Source organism: Danio rerio, chromosome 13, assembly GCF_052040795.2.
Source record: "Danio rerio strain M-AB ecotype USA chromosome 13, GRCz13ab, whole genome shotgun sequence".
NCBI classification, from domain to species: domain Eukaryota; kingdom Metazoa; phylum Chordata; class Actinopteri; order Cypriniformes; family Danionidae; genus Danio; species Danio rerio.
The window spans coordinates 55116057-55134104 of record NC_141033.1 but is presented as its reverse complement, the minus strand read 5'-3'; the positions used below and the strand labels follow the sequence as shown (position 1 = coordinate 55134104).

The window sequence follows — 18048 nt, the reverse complement described above, 5'->3', positions numbered from 1 at the left end:
TGTGTGTGCTTACACACACTTACTGTGTTCTGAGGGGATGAGTGTATACGTGTAGGTTTGCTTGTGTGTCTGTCTGTGTTTGTGGAGAAAGAGAGAGAGTGTGTGTGTATCTGTGTTTGTGTGTCCGACTCCATCCAGCACCCTTCCTCCTCTCCTCTCCTCTTCCTCCGCCGGCGAGATGACGTCACCGCGTCGGTGGATCTGCGGCTGCTGACGTCACCGCGCGCGTCCTGGAGCCTCCCGAGCGAGCGAGCGCGCGCGCTGACGGACCGCAGCAGCAGAAGGCCGAGGCTCCGCCGCCGGGGATCGAGCTTCTCACGCCGGACAGAGAGTTACCGCGACATGCAGGCTTCACCGGAGGAGCTGCGGGCCGGCTCCCGGCTCCCGGTCACCGTCGAGCAGATCCTCAACGACACGCTGGTGGTGACGCTCCGCTACCGGGAGAAGAGCTTCACCGGGATCCTGCTGGACTGCAGCCGAAAGTGAGTCGCTTTCTTTGTGCTGTTGTTGGGTTTTATCACGGAGAAAATAACGGAGTTTATTCGCGTCAGGCCGCAAAATGCAGGCCGGAGCACCGAGCAGGCCTCCAGCAGAAACAATGAAAACACACACTGACCACCGTCATCATCCTCCTCATCTTCATCTTAGTCAATAACAGCGACATTTATGACTGCACTGTCGAGTTATGTGCTTTATTATGATTTATGATGAGGATGATGAAGATGATGGTGATGATGATGATGAAGGTGTGTGTCTCTTTGTGTATTTCTCGGTCAAACACTGCTGCTTTATCATCGATCATTTGTCGGAGAATCTCAAATCTTCATTTATCATTAATCACCTGATTATCCTGGATGTCTTTATATCTTCATTATTCTTCATTGTGAGCTTGTTATGGACACATTCAGTGTAAAGGTCAGCTATTCAGGGATCCTTTATAAAGGCAGATTTTGGGTTGCACTTATTAAAACACACACACACACACACACACACGGCCTTGTTTAAGCAGTGTAAACACAACATTGTTATTGATCATAATAATAAAAAGCTGTCATTAAATGTTCATCTTTTTATAGTTATTATTATGTTGTTTATTTTATGTTCTGTTGATAATGTTTGTCTGCAAAAATCTGACATTAATGCTTTACTTTCTGTGTAAATATGAATATATTCACCTGAATGTGTGGTTGTGTGTATTTATAGACAGGACGACAGAGTGTTATATCACTTCATAATCTTCATCCTATTCAATAACAGCGACATTTAGGATTTTACTGTCGAATTATGTGCATTTATTGTTATTTATGAAGATGTGTGCGTGTCCCTTTGTGTATTTCCCCATCAAACACTGCTGTTTATTCAGCTCGTCCATCAATCATTAGTCAGAGAATCTCAAATCTATCATTAATCAGTCGTATCACTTCATTCATTATCAGCTTGTTATGCACACAAATTCAGTGTAAAGGCCAAATATTCAGGGATTCTTCATAAATGCAGATCTTGGGTTGCACTTTTTTTTTATTAAAACACACAGTCAGTGGAACACAACATTAATGTTGTTCATTATAATATTAATGAGCAGTCATTATGTGTTCATCTTTTTGTATTCAGTTTTATGTTGCGTATATTAGTGTTTGTGTGATAACGTGATGTTTCATTCTGTGTGACTGTAAATATGAATATATTTGCCTGATGGATATTTATAGACATGCCGGCACAGTGTTATATCACTTCATAGAGCCTGTGGCGTCTCTGTTATTGATCAGCACACAACATTCTTCGTTTCTCATCATTGTTATAATGTTGTTTTTATATGTTATTGTAAGTTATGTATTAAATATTTAGTGTTGCTATGAATATATAAAATGCTCCTAATATGGCATTAAAACATTAATAAATAAATAATGTTTCTCTGGATTTTTGCATGCATTTAGTTCACATTTTTGTGTATCATATGAGATCAGAAATGTGCAATGCTCAGCATATATTAGTACACAAATATTTCTTTTAAATTCACATGTTTAATGGGAGCTCTACAATATTATATCTGTGCAGATACGTTAGATTAGTCAGTGCTGAAGACAAATCTGGAGCTGATCTAACAAAATAACTTGTGATAATGCTCCAAACACTAGTACAGCAACATTTATATGTCATTGAGAAGTTTTTAATAAACATTTTAAAAAGAGGAAAATTAAGAGAAGCAAAAAAAAAAAAAAAGTACAATTTTGTAGGCTGTAATTTATTTTTGCAATATTTTGCGTGAATTTAATTGTTTAATCTTCAGTTTCTAAATATGTTTGGTGAAGAAAATATTATTTTAATAAATATATCTGTTTAATAAATCTGTTTTGTTGTTATTAAATGCACCGACTGAGAAATGGAGGAAACATATTCATTTTTGAAATGGGCTATACTCAATTATGCTGAGTACTGTTGTGCTCAGTTTATATGTAATTAACATTATTTATAAAAAAAAAGCTACTGAATGCCACAATATTTTTTTGTTTATAATTTATATGATGATTAGGTGGAATTTCATGTATTTAGCTTAAAGGTAAAATATTTTTGATGTATTATCAATATATAAATGTTTATAAATATGCATATTAGTTTGGGTTTTGTTAACAATATGTAGAGCTAAAAAAAGTGTCTGTTAATGAACAGTTTCTGTATTTTGTGTGTATTTGCCCTGGTGAATTACATTATGAGGGCATTTAGCTCTGTATAAATCTAATATTTTATTCATAATGGTCTTAAAAATGTCTTAAAGTTAACTTGGTGAAACCGGCAGAAACCCTGTTTTAGCCCTTTGATATAATAATATAATATAATGTATAAGAAATAATGTCCAGAGAAACGAGTGTGAAATAACAGTAAATGTGCTGCAGTTTATTTAAGGTTTCTGTAGCGTAATATGCGACACCAACCTAGACAATATAGCCCTGCAGACTATTACACAAGTCATTAAGGTCATCTTTTACAACATTTCAAGACTAAAAGAAGATGACAGAAAGATTAAACTCCCATAATGCAACTCAAAAGCAGAAATAAATGTGGAAAAATGAAAACATGAATCACAAAATAGGTAAAAATGCTAATTTATTTGTATTTTCACAGTTTATTTATGAAATATGAAAGCATAAATCAGAGGATGGTGAATAATTTAGTCTTCAGGTGTAAATCTGCATTTTTTATTTGTAAAATTCATGTTTTTTTGTGCTGGGGTTTAATGAAATGTGCTGATTCATGGCTTTTTTCCCTGTGTGTCATCATGCATCACATCCTGCTAGGAACACTTTTATTGTTGAAGAAGCTTGAATAATCATTATCATCTGTTCTGTGTTCTGCTGCTTTTCTGATTGGGCTAAACATGCTTTTATATTTGAACATTCAGACTTTCACCTTCCTGATATAAACTCAGTGATGTATTGTTTTTCTAAATAAGGAAATCATTTTAGCAGCCAATGATTATCATAGTACAACAGTTAATTAAATAGTGCTAATGTTGCTCTGAATCATTCTTATTTCAGACCCAATATATTATGTACCTGCTTCATTTTGTACTCATAACAGTAGTAAGTCATTTATAATTCATCTGCATTAACCTTTTTAAATTTGCTTTTGTATTTGAATGCCAAAGTCTGAATGTGCGAAAATAAAACCATCTTCACCTCAATGATTTGTGCTGTAAAAAAGGCTGTTTCACACATTACAATGATGTTGTCCAAACCATACCTGACATCCCGGGATTCTCCTGTATTTTACAGTTCTATCCTGCTATTATCCCGTAAAGGTGTTTTCCCGTATTTCTTCCATATTTTCAGTCTTTCTGTGAAGGTTGGCAAAAAACATTAAAGAGCCGATCCTCCCTATACACAACCATACTGCCAAGCCTTCAGGGGACACCCCTTGCTCTTAAGTGTGAATCTGTTCTGTGCTTTCATTTTAATTAGACATGAAAACACTTTAAAATAATTATAAATACAGTGCGATTCCCTTCCTTTTCATTACATGTGTCGTAGCCCCACCTATACAATCCTCAAAACAGTCAGTTCATGTAGCTGCGTCTCAAACGAAGTCTGTGCACGCCATTTGAATCAGAGCTAAAGGGGACACTCTTGGATTGGGTTGCGTGTTTGAACAGACATACATGCATAATAATAATAATAATAATAATAACAACAACATCAAAAGATGTTGATCTCGGTGGGTTTTATTTTAAACACGACAAATTTTGTCTTAAATGAGCATAAAGAGTTAGGAAAGCAATCGAATGCTTTTATTATGATGTTAGATGTATGCATTTTTGAAGTGGCGCCTCGGTTATTTAATGTAAACCAATGAAAAATCTAAATAAGAGATTCGTTTGCTGCTCTTTAATTAAAATGTTTGTTATACAGTGAAGAAAATGTTAATGAGATTTAATAACTTGAGTAAATTCAGTTTCTTTATAATAGCTATTAATTGTATTAGGCTAAACTGTTTGCTCATTTATTAGCAGTTTTTTTTATTTAATTTATACTATTTATTCTATCCTTTGTAAATAACAAATAAATAAATAAAATAAAATGTTCCTGACCATTTTAACTGTTTATTTACAATGAAACGGCTGCAGGTGAACATATTTAGTAATTTGGGGAATTTTTATTCCTTCACATCCCAGTGTTGACAGGTATGGTCCAAACTAGAATCGATTAAGTTAGCTGAATTGTTTTTACTAATTTAAGTGGATGGAGTATAAAAAATTAAGTTGTCCCCAGAAAAACCTCCAAACCTTTTTATTCTGCTCTTTTTAAGTAAGTGGGTAAACAAGCAACAAAATACAGTATCTAATAATGCCGTGTGCTCATTTATTTAATTTCCAGCTGACAAATCAACCAAAAGCTAATCACAGCAGCACCTTTTTTGCAGTTAATTCACTATAAAAAATATTTTCTTTCCTAATGCTGCTTGGGAATTTTTAGATATTGGGACCAGAAACTAGACTTGTTTCTTGTACAAATATATAAAAATTCTTAAATTGAGAAGCATTTCCTAGACAAGCAGTAAATACTGTCTTGTTTTCAGAAATAATGAGTCAAGATGTAGTGAGTTTTTTCTTTAAAACAAGCAAAATAATCTGACAATGGGAAAGACAATTAATGCTATATGTAAATGAGAGTGGGATTGTTTTACTTGACTTACTTGGTTATTTAGTTTGTTTTAAGTAAAAAAAATTTAGCCACAGCAGTTAATGAACTTTCACATATTATTATTCAGTTTCACTGTGCTAAAACAGTATTCAGTGTACAGTCTTCAGCTAGTGTTTCAGTCTGGAAGTGTTTAAATAACTGCTATTAATATTCTGCTTGATGCATGGAATCTGTAAATTACAACACAACAAATTTTATTTAATACCATAAAAACACTTGATTCCTTCAAGAAACACATAAGACTGACAAAAAGAATAAATAAATAAGAGAATAAGCAAATAATAAACTATTAAAGATAAACAATAAGAAAAAGAATTAATAATAAGCAAATAAATTGTATTAAAAATAAGCAATAAGATTAAAAAGAATAAATTAAGCTAATAAATAATTAAACAAATAAAAACTAAACAAGAAAAAAATAATTTAAATAAATAAACGAATGAAAGCAAAAAATATAAAAATTAACAATAAGAAAAAATAAATAAGCAATTAAATTGTTGTAATAAAAAATTAAGAATAAGAAAAACATGAATAAATAAGCCAATAAGCAATTGTATTTAAAAATAAGGATTAAGAAAAATAATTATTAACTAAAATGCACGAATAAATAAGCAAATAAACAATTGTGATAAAACAATAAAATCTATTTTTATATAAGTGCTCAATTTTAAGAGTAAGCCAGCAGATAATCTTGAGATAAACAAGTGGCGCCGGTCTGATTTCAGGTGTGGGCTTTTATTCTTCACCATTATTTATTAATTATCTTAATATTATTATCGGGTGTCTCCAGTGGTTTATTGCCGCAGGGCTTCATCTCCGTTACCCGCAGGACTACAGTCAATTAAGCTTTAATTAATAATCCCGGCACAATCAGATTTGGGGTTGGATGTGAAAACAAGCAAATCTCCTGGCCCCGTGTCCTCGTCCCGGTGGACTATGGGATTGTTTTTGTGTGGGTCATCATTGCTTTGGCACAGGTTGAGACTTTCACAGCCTCATCTCATGGCTCTGTCAGAAATGATCAACATTTATTCCTATTCTTTTTCTTTTTGTCTCTTAAATCGTATTACACTTGCATTAGATACACATCAGGGATCTGAATACACACATCGATATACAGCGGGGAAATAAGTATTATACATCTTTCTGTTTTGCTCAGAAAACTTATTTCTAAAGGTGCTGTTGACTTGACTTTTTCCACGGATGTTGGTATCCTCTGCCCTTCCTCAGTGTAAATGAAGATCAGCTGCTTCAGTCCAACATCTACATCAGCAGGAGGATGAAGATCAAACCAGGGTGGACATTTCAGCAAGACAATGATCCAAAACACAGCCAAGGAGACTCTCAGATGCTTTCAGAGAAAGAAAATCAAGCTGTAGAATGGCCCAGCCAATCACCTGACCCCAATTCAATAGAGAATACAGAATAAAGCTCAGATACTGATAGACGAGACCCACAGAAGCATCAAGATTTACACACTCTGTTGAAGTCTGTGAGAAACTCACACCTGAGCACTGCATGAGGCTTCATTCTCCATATGAGAGGCGTCTTTAAGCTGCAGCACTAAACAGCCTTTTATTTACAGTATTAAATACAGTTCAGTAGTTCAGGACTTTCCCCTTGTGTCTTTCTTATTACACACAACTCATTTTTAGATTTAGTTTTTTTTTTATTTTTTATGTGTGCATTGTTTGAGTGTTGACCAAAATCTGCTTCAATCCCATGTCAGCAGCTCCTTTAGAGAGATTATTCCCTGAGAAAAAAACATGACAGTGTGTTTAGTATTATTCCCCCGCTGTATATTAACAACAATAGCAAACAACACCATAACTTAAGACTTAAAGCACACATAAAACAAGTCTTCATGTGTCCAGTCTTCCCATTAAAAATATTAGAAAGCAACTAAACCAGCTCTTATAAACAAACTGCATAAAATAATTACTGAAATGTGTCATTAAATGTGTTTTTTTTTTGTGAGTTCTGAGAGTAATATACTGTTGTCTTTCTGAAAGATGAAGTTATATCTCTGGTATTTGTAAAAAGTTATCAAATTAGATAGGTGTGGTTTAAGTTTGCGTAATATGGCTGTGGTTCTGGCTGGTTTTTCTGGTCAAGAGTCGGCTTGTTATTGGAGATTATTTGTGTAATTCAGTTCATGCATGTTCAGATGTTGTGCAACACTGTGGGGAAAGATGGTGCTAAAAATAAGGATATTTGAAGTGCCAGCTTACTATAATTAACTAAAAGCAAAACCACCAAAAACATCTCAGTCAAAATAACATTGTGGTGTCCACATCCAAATAAATATGATTTAATCTACATGGCATATTACTGCACGTGACATGTCTACACACTGTAAAATATTATATGATCAGTTATTCGTGACAGCATATGTTTTAGTTCATTGTAACTTATTAAACTAAGTTAATCATGTTCTAACTTAATTTTATAAGTTATGCAAGTAATTTTAAGTTAGTTTAGAATAATACAAGTTCAATGGATTTATAAGGTTAATTTGATTCAGCTTAAAAAATTACATGCAACCAGGATTGCTTTTACAGTGCAGTAATGTGTCAAATAAATTAAATGTCGAACTGTGGATGAAGTTATGTTTCAGTGTACCATTTTTATTCATTTGTTAATTTTTTATGACTAAAGAGAGATGCAAAATTAAAGCTATTTGATTTTATGCAGTGCTGTTAAAGCTACCTAGCTGGGGACTGTTTTTCAGGCTCTGCGTAATATTGTTTACGTAAAGTTTCTTGATTATTACGCCAGAAGGAGAGTATAGTATCACTTCCCATTTTTCAGAAAGTCTTATGATGTAACTACAAAATAATCGAGCATTAAATGGGAGAATTTGAGAGATGCTAATGGTCTAATCTGATTCAATGATATATGCTAAGCTAAGCTAGAAGTTCTCCCATAAGACCCGGAGATTCATTTGTTCATTTTCTTTTTGGCTTAGTCCCTTTATTAATCTGGGGTCACCACAGCAGAATGAACCGCCAACTTTTCCTGCATATGTTTTATGCTGCGTTCACACTAGACGTGGAATGCGCAACAAGCGCGAGGAATTTACATGTTAAGTCAATGCAAACTCAAATGTTCATGCTGCTAATTATGCACGAATAGAGTGATTTATCCACCCGTTCCGCGTCTGGTGTGAACACAGCATAACACAGCAGTTCCTTTTCCAGCTGCAACCCAACCATGGGAAACATCCATACACACTCATTCACACACATACACTATGGATAATTTAGCTTACTTAATTCCCCTATAGCGCATGTGTTGGGACTCCGGAGCACCTGGAGGAAACCCACGGCAACACATTGAGAACGTGCGCACTCCACACAGAAACACAAACTGACCCAGCGGAAGCTCGAACCAGTGACCTTGTTGCTGTTAGGTGATCGTGCTACCCACTGTGCCACCGTGATGCCTGACCCAGAGATTGTCTGAATAATTAAATAAATAGTAAAACTCAACAGTTTGCCTCTGGATGAGCTGTAAAACGATGATATTTACATATAGAAGTGAACTGCTACCTTAACATCCATCATTGCACAGCTGACTGTAATACTCTATTCTGATTGGTCAGTTGTGACATTTTAAGGTGTGTTAATCCCTGAACTCATCCATGAACAGAGAGTCGCCTTGACCGTCAGTCAAAAATGTTCATCCATATACTTGCATCCACATTCATATGTGTCTGCTGGTTTGATTGTTTGGGGTCATCTTGTAAAATTAGTAGTATATAGGTTAGTATATGCTTTTTTCAGCTGTTTTCAATTCTGTTTTGTGGAAAGTAACTATGTAATAAGTGGGATAAAGTACATCCAGGAGGTTGTTTTTGCAGAATTAAGCCCAGTCTTACAACAGTGCTATGCTTCATGTCGGGCTTTATTCTGTGACAACGCCTAACAACCGCCTGCACCCCTAACTTAATCTTGTTCCAGTCCATTATTGGCTCTAATATCTCGCTCTTGACTCTGCAGGACTGGGCTGTTCTGCCTTCCGGATGTGGTCGGGAAAACCGAAGAGCCGCTCATCTTAAGACCGGACTGTGAAGTCTTGAGCGAAGAGTCTTCTTCTGAACCTGTCAGTCAGCCAACACAAAGACCAAAAGATGAAAACACGGAGCCTGAGGAGTCTCCTGCTCCTGTACCCATCCCGCTGCAACCGGGACAGCACACGTACCCACCTTACTTCGAAGGTGCCCCCTTCCCTCAGCCCATATGGGTCCGGCACACGTATAACCAGTGGGTTCCTCAGCCACCGCCGCGCCCCATCAAGAGGAAGAAGAGACGCAGCCGAGACGCCGGCCGGCTGGCAATCAGCACCATCCGACTGCGACCCCGGCAGGTGCTCTGTGAGAAATGCAAAAACACACTAAACAGTGACGAGGACAGCAAAGATGGACCAACTCTACCCAAGACGTCCAGGAAAGAAAACTCACCTCATGCTGAAGACGACAACACTAAAACAACTTCAGCCAAGAGGAAGGACGATGGGGAACACAATAATAGAGAGTCCAAACGGAGAGAGGACTCAACCGTCTATGACGGCAAACGCTTCCGAAAGGATAAGAAGGAGGAAGAAAAGTTTCCTTCAGGCGATGTCATTCCCCACAGTCCAGTCATCAAGATCTCCTACAGCACTCCGCAAGGCAAGGGCGAGGTCATGAAGATCCCTTCCAGGGTCCATGGATCCGTCAAACCTTTCTGCCCCAAGCAGCTCCTCCAGAACGGACATGGAGATCGAGATTCTTCCAAGGAAACCCCTAAAAAACTACAACCCCCAATGGACGCAATACGAACAGGTCTTACCATTTCCATTCCCAAACTCAAGCTTCCGAAGTTGCCTAGTCCTGATGCGCAGTCGCCTAAGATTCGCTTGCGCTCCCGGGCGGAAGGAGCGGAGCAGATGTCTGTATATGAGGCAGAACTCGTGGACGGAGCTCGGAGGAGAAGTCCGAGAGTTCCCAACTCTGGTTTACCTCAATCCGAGGATGCTGAAGATAAGAATTCACTAGAACTTTGGTCGGGGAGCTGCGGTGGGGAAGTCGAGCGGCACGGAGATCTGACTTTACTAATTAACTTCCGCAAGAGGAAAGCAGACTCTTCCAGCCTTTCTGTGTGCAGTAGTGACAGTCTAGACGAGTCCAAATCGTTCAGTTCGGATGGCACGTCTCCGGAGCTGTGTGATCTGGCTCCAGGCGATGATATCTCTGTGTCTTCGTCCTCTCAAGGAGAAGGCAAGACGGTTCCTCCGCTGACTGTCCGCCTGCACACGCGCAGCATGAGCAAATGCGTGACGGAGGATGGTCATGCGGTGACCGTCGGGGACGTAGTTTGGGGAAAGATTCACGGCTTCCCTTGGTGGCCGGCTCGGATCCTCAGTATTAGCGGGACTCGCAGAGAGGACGGAGAAGTCGACGCTCCGTGGCCTGAAGCGAAGGTTTCTTGGTTTGGATCTCCGACCACCTCTGAACTCTCAGTTGCCAAACTGTCACCGTTCCGCGAGTTCTTCAGGTCACGCTTCAACCGCAAAAAGAAAGGGATGTACCGGCGTGCCATCATGGAAGCTGCCAAAGCGGTGGGACACATGGGTGCAGAAATCACATCTCTTCTGGCTCACTGCGAAACTTAGGTGAGGCTTGTCTTTGCTTTTGTTGAGTTTTTTGTAACAGAGGCTGAAAAAAACTAAACAAAATACAACGTCAATAGTGTTGGAGCTTAGTGTTGTCACGATACTGGAATTTCCAACTTCGATACCTTGAAAAATATATCGATTTTTTAAAAAAAAATTTTTTTACTCCATGGGGACAAAATTTTACAACATAAGTATGCAAATTAAGTACAAAAATAATTAAACTTTAACTAAACCTCTTGTACCAGGAATGTCAGCAAGTCCTTAGGTTCAAAAGGCAAAAAATAACTAAATTAGGATAAAAGCGTCTGCTAAATTACTAAATGTAAATGTAAAATGTAAATTTAATCTTATTTTCTGTTTATAACAAAAGCACTACATTCTTAATATTATTATCAATTATTCATTTCACTGTTGGTGAGAGAAGAGAGTGCGAGAGGGCAAAACCAGTATCGGCAACCAAAAGCAAGATTGCATTGTTTAAAATATTTCAGTAAGGATATTTATTGATATATCGACAATTGGAGCTAAATAAAATAATACAAACAGATCTACGAGTATGCACATCTACACCTATAAGTACATATACTGACCTCTAAGGAAAATAGTAAAAAAGTAAATAATACTGATATTAAATAATAATAATGCTAAATAAATTAGATGAATTAATGCATTTTTTGTTTGTGCTTTACGTTCTTGTCGCAGCACCAGTGGCACCGTAAAAAGGCTCATATGCTAATTCGGTCCTGTCCATAATGGCACTGGGTTTCAGTACCCAACCCTACTAGCCAACAGTATTTTTCTCTTGTAAAGCAATTCGACATTAGCCACAAATACTCAGGGGAGTTCTCGAGATCTACCTGAGCTCAAACTCCCCTCTCACCTTGCAACAGGAGGGAACAGAGTAAAAGAAGATACTTTGAAGAAAGCTGAAAACCAGTAACCATTGACTTCTATAGTAAGAAAAACAATATGAAAGTCAATGGTTACATGTTCCTAACATATTTCTAGATATCTCATAGGAGGAGGAAACTTAGGTGAGTAAACACAATCTTATAATTTGGGTGAACTGTTTCTTTAGGATTTGTGTCAAATTGAATAATTAACTCTTAATTTAATCGTAATTAAACTCACACACATGACGTTACACAACTGAATGAGTTTTCCTAAGGTTTAGCAAGCTCCTGCTGTTTTTCTCTTACAGTGACAGTAATTGATGACTAGACTCTCTTGCTGCTGTAATCTGACCTTTTCTCATTTATGATTCTCCATAAAACATGCTGACAAGAAAATATGAAAAGTAAACAAATGTGCTTTTAGTAAATGTGCTTGTTTCTCTTGCACAAATCTGTGCTGCATGGTTTAAAGCATCCAAAGAACAGTAGATCAGCATGCACAGTGCATTTTAAAGAATTGCATTTTTCCTGCATCAATTGTGCAGGTGTGTGCATCAGCTTTGTGTCATGCAGGATTTTTCGCAAGCATTTTTGTGCATCTGTCTGTAAATGATGTAAATGTGTGTGCTGTATTTCCTCAACCTCCAGTGGTTTAATATTTGCATGTTATCGTGCTGCTCCAATAAGCATGCACAGTTTACACGAGTACTGGGTTGTAAACAATACATTTTTAGCATGCATTTTAGTGCGTGTATTTGTGCATGCTAATCTACTGTTTTGTGGATGGTTTAAACCAAATCCTGGAGGTGCCCTGCTGACTTCAGCTCTAACTTGCTTCAACACACCAGCCTGGACGTTTCTACTTTCTAGTATACCTCATAAGACATTGATTAGTTCAGGTGTGTTTGATTAGGGTTGGAGCTGAACTCTCCCTGGTTTAAACAATGCAGCACAGATTTCTGCAAGTGAAACAAGTAATTCCAGTACATTTAATGCTCTTTTGATCAGGGTTGTAATGGTGTTTCCAGTCTGCTGTAGTTTGGAAAAGAGCAGTGTGAACATGCAGCTAAACATCTCCTTTTGGATTAGATAGAGGAAAAAGTTTTTTTTAGGTGCAGATTTTCTTAGCTCGGCTTTGTTTAGTGTAGAAACCTCTTTAACCTCCCGGTTGGTTCCCATGGCCTCAGTCTGGCAGGAGGTTGCCAGGTCAGCTCATGTTTATTGAGGATCAGTTGCTTTTCTTGGTTCAATATTGGCTCAAGTCTACGAGCCGCTCCCGCTCCTGACATTTACTGCTGCCATTCTTAGGCACATGCTTAGTCTGCTTTCTGTCACTGCAATGTTTAGGGACCCAAACTTGAATGATGCATTCTCCAGCATCTTCTGTGCATTATCAAAGATCCGTGCATTTTCTACATGTATTTTCTGCATTTTCTGCATGTATTTTCTGCATTTTCTGCATGTATTTTCTGCAATTTCTACATGTATTTTCTGCATGTATTTTCTGCATTTTCTGCATGTATTTTCTGCATTTTCTACATGTATTTTCTGCATGTATTTTCTGCATTTTCTGCATGTATTTTCTGCATTTTCTACATGTATTTTCTGCATGTATTTTCTGCATTTTCTGCATGTATTTTCTGCATTTTCTACATGTATTTTTTTTCTGCAGCACTTCAGAATTTTGTCTATCATGTATTTTATGCATTATAAAAACATGCATGTTTCCTGCATGTATTTTCTGCATTTATATACATCTGTTTTTTAGCAGGATTTATGTATTTCTTTTTCTACATTATTTTTAATGTATTTTTATTTTTTTATTTGCAGCATTTCTCTGCATGCATTTTGTGCAACTTTAGGGCAGCATGATATTGGCACAATAGGACATATAATATTTTGTTTCTCTGCAATAAATATTGCATTATATATAATGTAATATATTGCAATATAATTTCACCAGATGATTAACTCTTTTTGCAAAGACTTTATATTGATTGGGATGAATTTATAGAGGAGTGCAGGATTTTTTGCAAGCATTTTAGTCCATCTGTATGTAAATTGTGCATGCTTTTCTATTTGCTGTATGCTGTAATTCCTCAACCTCCAGTGGTTTAATATTCGCATGTTAACATGATGCTCTAATAAGCATGCACAGTTTACATGAGGTACTGGGTTGTAAACAATACATTTTTAGCATGCTTTTTAGTGCGTGTGTATGCATTTTGCATGCTAATCTACTGTTTTTGCTGTATGTTGTAACTCCCAGTGGTTTAGTATCTGCATTAGAGTTGTAACGATATGAAAAATTTAAATATAAATATATTTTAATGTAATTTATTTATATATATATATATATATATATATATATATATATATATATATATATATATATATTATGATCAAAATATAGTCATAAACACAATGGAGCAAATATTAAAGTGAAATAAAGGTGATTTATGATCTAAAAAGTGTTCTGTTTAAGAAATTGAACAATCAAGTGTGAATTAGCAATGCATAGTCTTCATCATATAAATTGTTCAATAAAATTAATCTTTATTAAACTCCTTTATGCTCTGTTAAAATGCATTAAACTCTTTAAAATATTTTGCAGCCCTGTTACACATGTATTTGCTTTTGCAGCATTTATGCAGTTTTCATTTTATGCATTTATTTTTGCTGCCTTTGTTTTTTTTTCTCTCCAGCATTTCTGCATTTTTTTTTTTAGCTTTTTTCCTCCTGCATTTGTATTTGTATAAATTAGTTTGACTTGTCATGTATGTGTGCTGCAGTATTCATTATTTGTGATATTATATTGTAAGCTCTTTAAACAGACTCTCCACTTCTCCATGGTTTAACATGTTTGCATGTTGACATGATGACAGAGTTAATTTTTTCCCTGCATTATTTTCACTGCCATTTTATGCATACATTGTTCTCTTATGCTCTTTATATAAAGTCCCCAGCTCACAGTGGTTTATTAATTGCATGTTGATGTGATGCTCGAATAGGCATGCAGCTTGTACACAAGTACAGTGTTTTAAAGAATTGCATTTTCCTGCATCAATTTTCCAACTTTTTGCATCACTTTTGTCATGGAGGATTTTTTTCCAGCATTTTTGTGCATCTGTGTAAATTGTGCATGCTTTTCTATTTGCTGTATGCTGTAATTCCCCAACCTCCAGTGGTTTAATTTTTGCATGTTATCGTGCTGCTTATCGAGTACTGGGTTGTAAACAATACATTTTTAGCATGCATTTTAGTGTTTGTGTATGCATTGTGCAATGCATGCTAATCTACTGTTTTTAAACCACTCCCAGTGGTTGAACATTTTGGATTAGTGTTGTAACGATACAGAAAGTTCATAGCACAATAATAGTGACCAAAATGATCACGATCATCATTTTTTTCATGTTTTTTTTTTTTTAAATGTTCAAAAATAACTTACTAACGACTGCTGTAATATGCAGTGTACACAAGTACAGGGTTTAAATATTTTTTTTTTTTTTGCTGCATCATTTATGCAATTAATTGCATACATTTTGTGTCATGCACAATTATTTTTATGCGTTTACACAAGTACTGGGTTTAAAAAAATTAAATAAAACAATTATAATAACATTTTTGTACATGTGCAAAAATCTTATTTATTTAATTCTGGTTTATTTAGCAGGGACAATGCACACTAAAATGTGCCAGAATGAACCAAAAGGCAGTCAATTGTGCATTATATCAAAAGATGACCTCAACCCCCAGTGGTTTAAAATGTGCATTAGTTTTGCAACGATACAAACATTTCATATCACAATAATAGTGATTAAAATTATCAGGATTATCTATATCAAGGGTTCTCTAACTTTTCAGCCCACGACCCCCAAAATAACAACGCCAGTGACCCCCAATATCTTCTGAGGTGGTTATAAACACAGAAACCTTGCATGCAATGGCACACACTCACACCAATAGACCCAAGTCTATTCTTCATTGATTTTTTACATATATGTTGGTGCTGTAAATGTGGCAGAAAGTTTAACCTGGTGTTATAAAATCAATCTGCTGCATCTGATGCCATTGCTGTGTCTTTAATATAATGTAATTACCTCAGGGGTCCCAATCCAATAGAACTAGTAAGTATAAGCTATTATAATAATTATATACAGTAATATATATTTAAAAGATTATTTTTTTCTGTAGATTATGGATAAAATATGGTCATTCTTGTGGTTTAATAAAAATAAATATATTTTTTTAGAAATCACCATGCGAAAACACCCCCCACCCCAAATGGATTCTGTATAATGAAACAGCTCCAGAGAAACATATTTAGTAATTTAGGGATTTTTTTTTAAAGGGGGTCAGGGGAATCACCTAGTATGTCCTTATTTTCACATCCCAATGTTGACAGGTATGCTCGGGTGGTCCTGACCCCCACTTTGAGACCCACTGTTTTATATCATGGCATTTTTAGTCTGTTGAAAATGTTCAATATTAACTTGCACGCTTAGTTTTGTTTTTATTTTCGTGCATGTGTAAAAATCTTATTTTATTTATTTATTTCAGGTGTATTTGACAGGGACAGTGGGCATTAAACTGTACAATGTGCCAGAGTGAGCCAACAGGCTATTTCTCCTCCACAGTTCCCGGTCAATCATGCATTATATCAGAATATCACAGTAATTCCTCAACTCCCAGTGGTTCAATATTCATATATTAACATGCTGCTCTAATAATAATCAGAGATGCTTTGCTGTGTTAATAATGAAGCTGTGTCTGTTGTGTGTGTGTAGATCTGGAGGCCGGCAGTGGACTGTCTGTTGTTCAGCGCTCTGCGGACGCTCCCGGTGTGTGTGTTGATCTCCCAGGACGGAGAACACCTTCATTTTGCCACGGATATCATGAGGGAAGGTGCTTTTCCACACACACACACACACACACACACACGCACACACATACACACACACGCACGCCTCACCTGACTGTTGAAGACGAGGTGTGACCTGTGGACTGCATTACAGACGGACCATGAGGACGATCTGGGAAACACCTTCTGTTGGTCTCTCCATCTTTCATTGGTTTGTTTTTAGGACGTACGTTATATTAGAACAAGTAGCTCGACACTAAACTCCGAATGTATTTATTCACCTGAAAAAAACAAAACAAAGACAAAAAACAAGCAAACAAACACTCGCCCAGTGACTTTCCTGAACTCCAGATCACACACACTGCTGCTGTTTCTCCAACTGATGGATCTGCGTATTACAACACTTAAACGACGAGTCTTACCGCCTGTCTGTCTGTCTGTCTGTCTGTCCAGATGATGAAAATGTGAAATTCCTTCTCTGTGTGTGTGTGTGTGTGTGTTGTGTAGGTCTTGCACCATGCAGTATGTCCGTTGTTTTTCTTCCTCTTCTCTCCTTTTATTACGCTCTGATCATGTGATTTTTGCTTTAATTATTTAATGAGTCACGTTAAGAGAAGCACTTTATCCATACCTTGGTGGCCTGCTGTGAAGATTGCAGCGTCTTTGAGGAGCTGACCCAAGTAATTTCTATTTTATTTTCATTTATTTTATCTTTCAATTATTCTGATGCAGGTTTCCGTTGCAGGACATGTGCGTGAGTGTGTGTACACTGTAAGCCACCGTCGCTGGTTCCTCCTTAAATGATGACACAACTGTGTGCACTGTCTCTTTAAGAAAGCATCAGAAGTGTGTGTGTGTGTGTGATGAATGAATGCAGGTGTTTTGGGCTCCGTCTCGATGCTCTCTGACTGCTGTTTTTTCCAGCTGGACTCTGCAGGCGTCGAGGGCTTTATATCGATCTCCCACTGCGCACCGGTGGGCTTTTTTTAATGTGCTGTAAATAGAATAAAAATATAAAACAACATCCTCTCTGTCTTCTTCTGCCCCTCATTCCCCTCCGAAAGCTGCTGATTATGTGTGTGGAGATACTTGCATTAATATTATCTTTTCATTACATAAATATTAGTGCATGATTATTATATTGTTTGTCTGTAAATGAATGCACTGCGAACGGAAAAAAGCTACTTTACTATGCATTTGGAGCATAGTTTTTACTAACGGATATCACAGTTAAAGACTAGTCTAGAGCGCCATCTGCTGCAGAAGCTAGTGTAACCCCGCCGGTCCTACGCCACCCAACCCGCTCCGAGCTGGTTTCGAACTGGCGACCTTCCGCATGGGAGTCGGTTGCTCTAACAAGGAGGCTAAAGACCATGGCCTCTAGCATCTGTCGCTAGAGCACCTTTTTTAAAGATCAGAGGAGTGAGGTTTACCTGCACAG

The 18048-nt window shown here is 36.9% G+C and overlaps 1 protein-coding gene across 3 annotated transcripts; it reads left to right on the top strand.

Moving 5' to 3' along the window:
• The first annotated feature begins 225 nt into the window (after positions 1-225).
• On the top strand, positions 226-17631 carry pwwp2b (PWWP domain containing 2B). 3 transcript variants are annotated; one of them, XR_015506547.1, is made up of 4 exons: positions 226-482; positions 9197-10850; positions 16534-16587; positions 17452-17631. XR_015506547.1 is itself a non-coding variant. In XM_087279902.1 (3 exons), the coding sequence occupies exons 1-2, from the start codon at positions 343-345 to the stop codon at positions 10848-10850; spliced, it is 1794 nt and encodes a 597-aa protein (XP_087136028.1). In that variant the 5' UTR covers positions 226-342; the 3' UTR covers positions 16534-17631. The 3 variants fall into 3 exon arrangements, 1 of the variants encoding a protein (XP_087136028.1); XR_015506548.1 differs by having other exon boundaries at positions 16534-16593; XM_087279902.1 differs by having other exon boundaries at positions 16534-17631.
• Positions 17632-18048: the final 417 nt, after the last annotated feature.

What these genes read in the sequence shown, in the direction of transcription:
- pwwp2b (XM_087279902.1), top strand. Translation starts at nt 343, where the DNA reads ATGCAGGCTTCACCGGAGGAGCTGCGGGCCGGCTCCCGGCTCCCGGTC. An exon ending in CTGCTGGACTGCAGCCGAAA is followed by an intron (nt 483 to 9,196) that starts GTGAGTCGCTTT and finishes TTGACTCTGCAG; the next exon opens with GACTGGGCTGTTCTGCCTTC.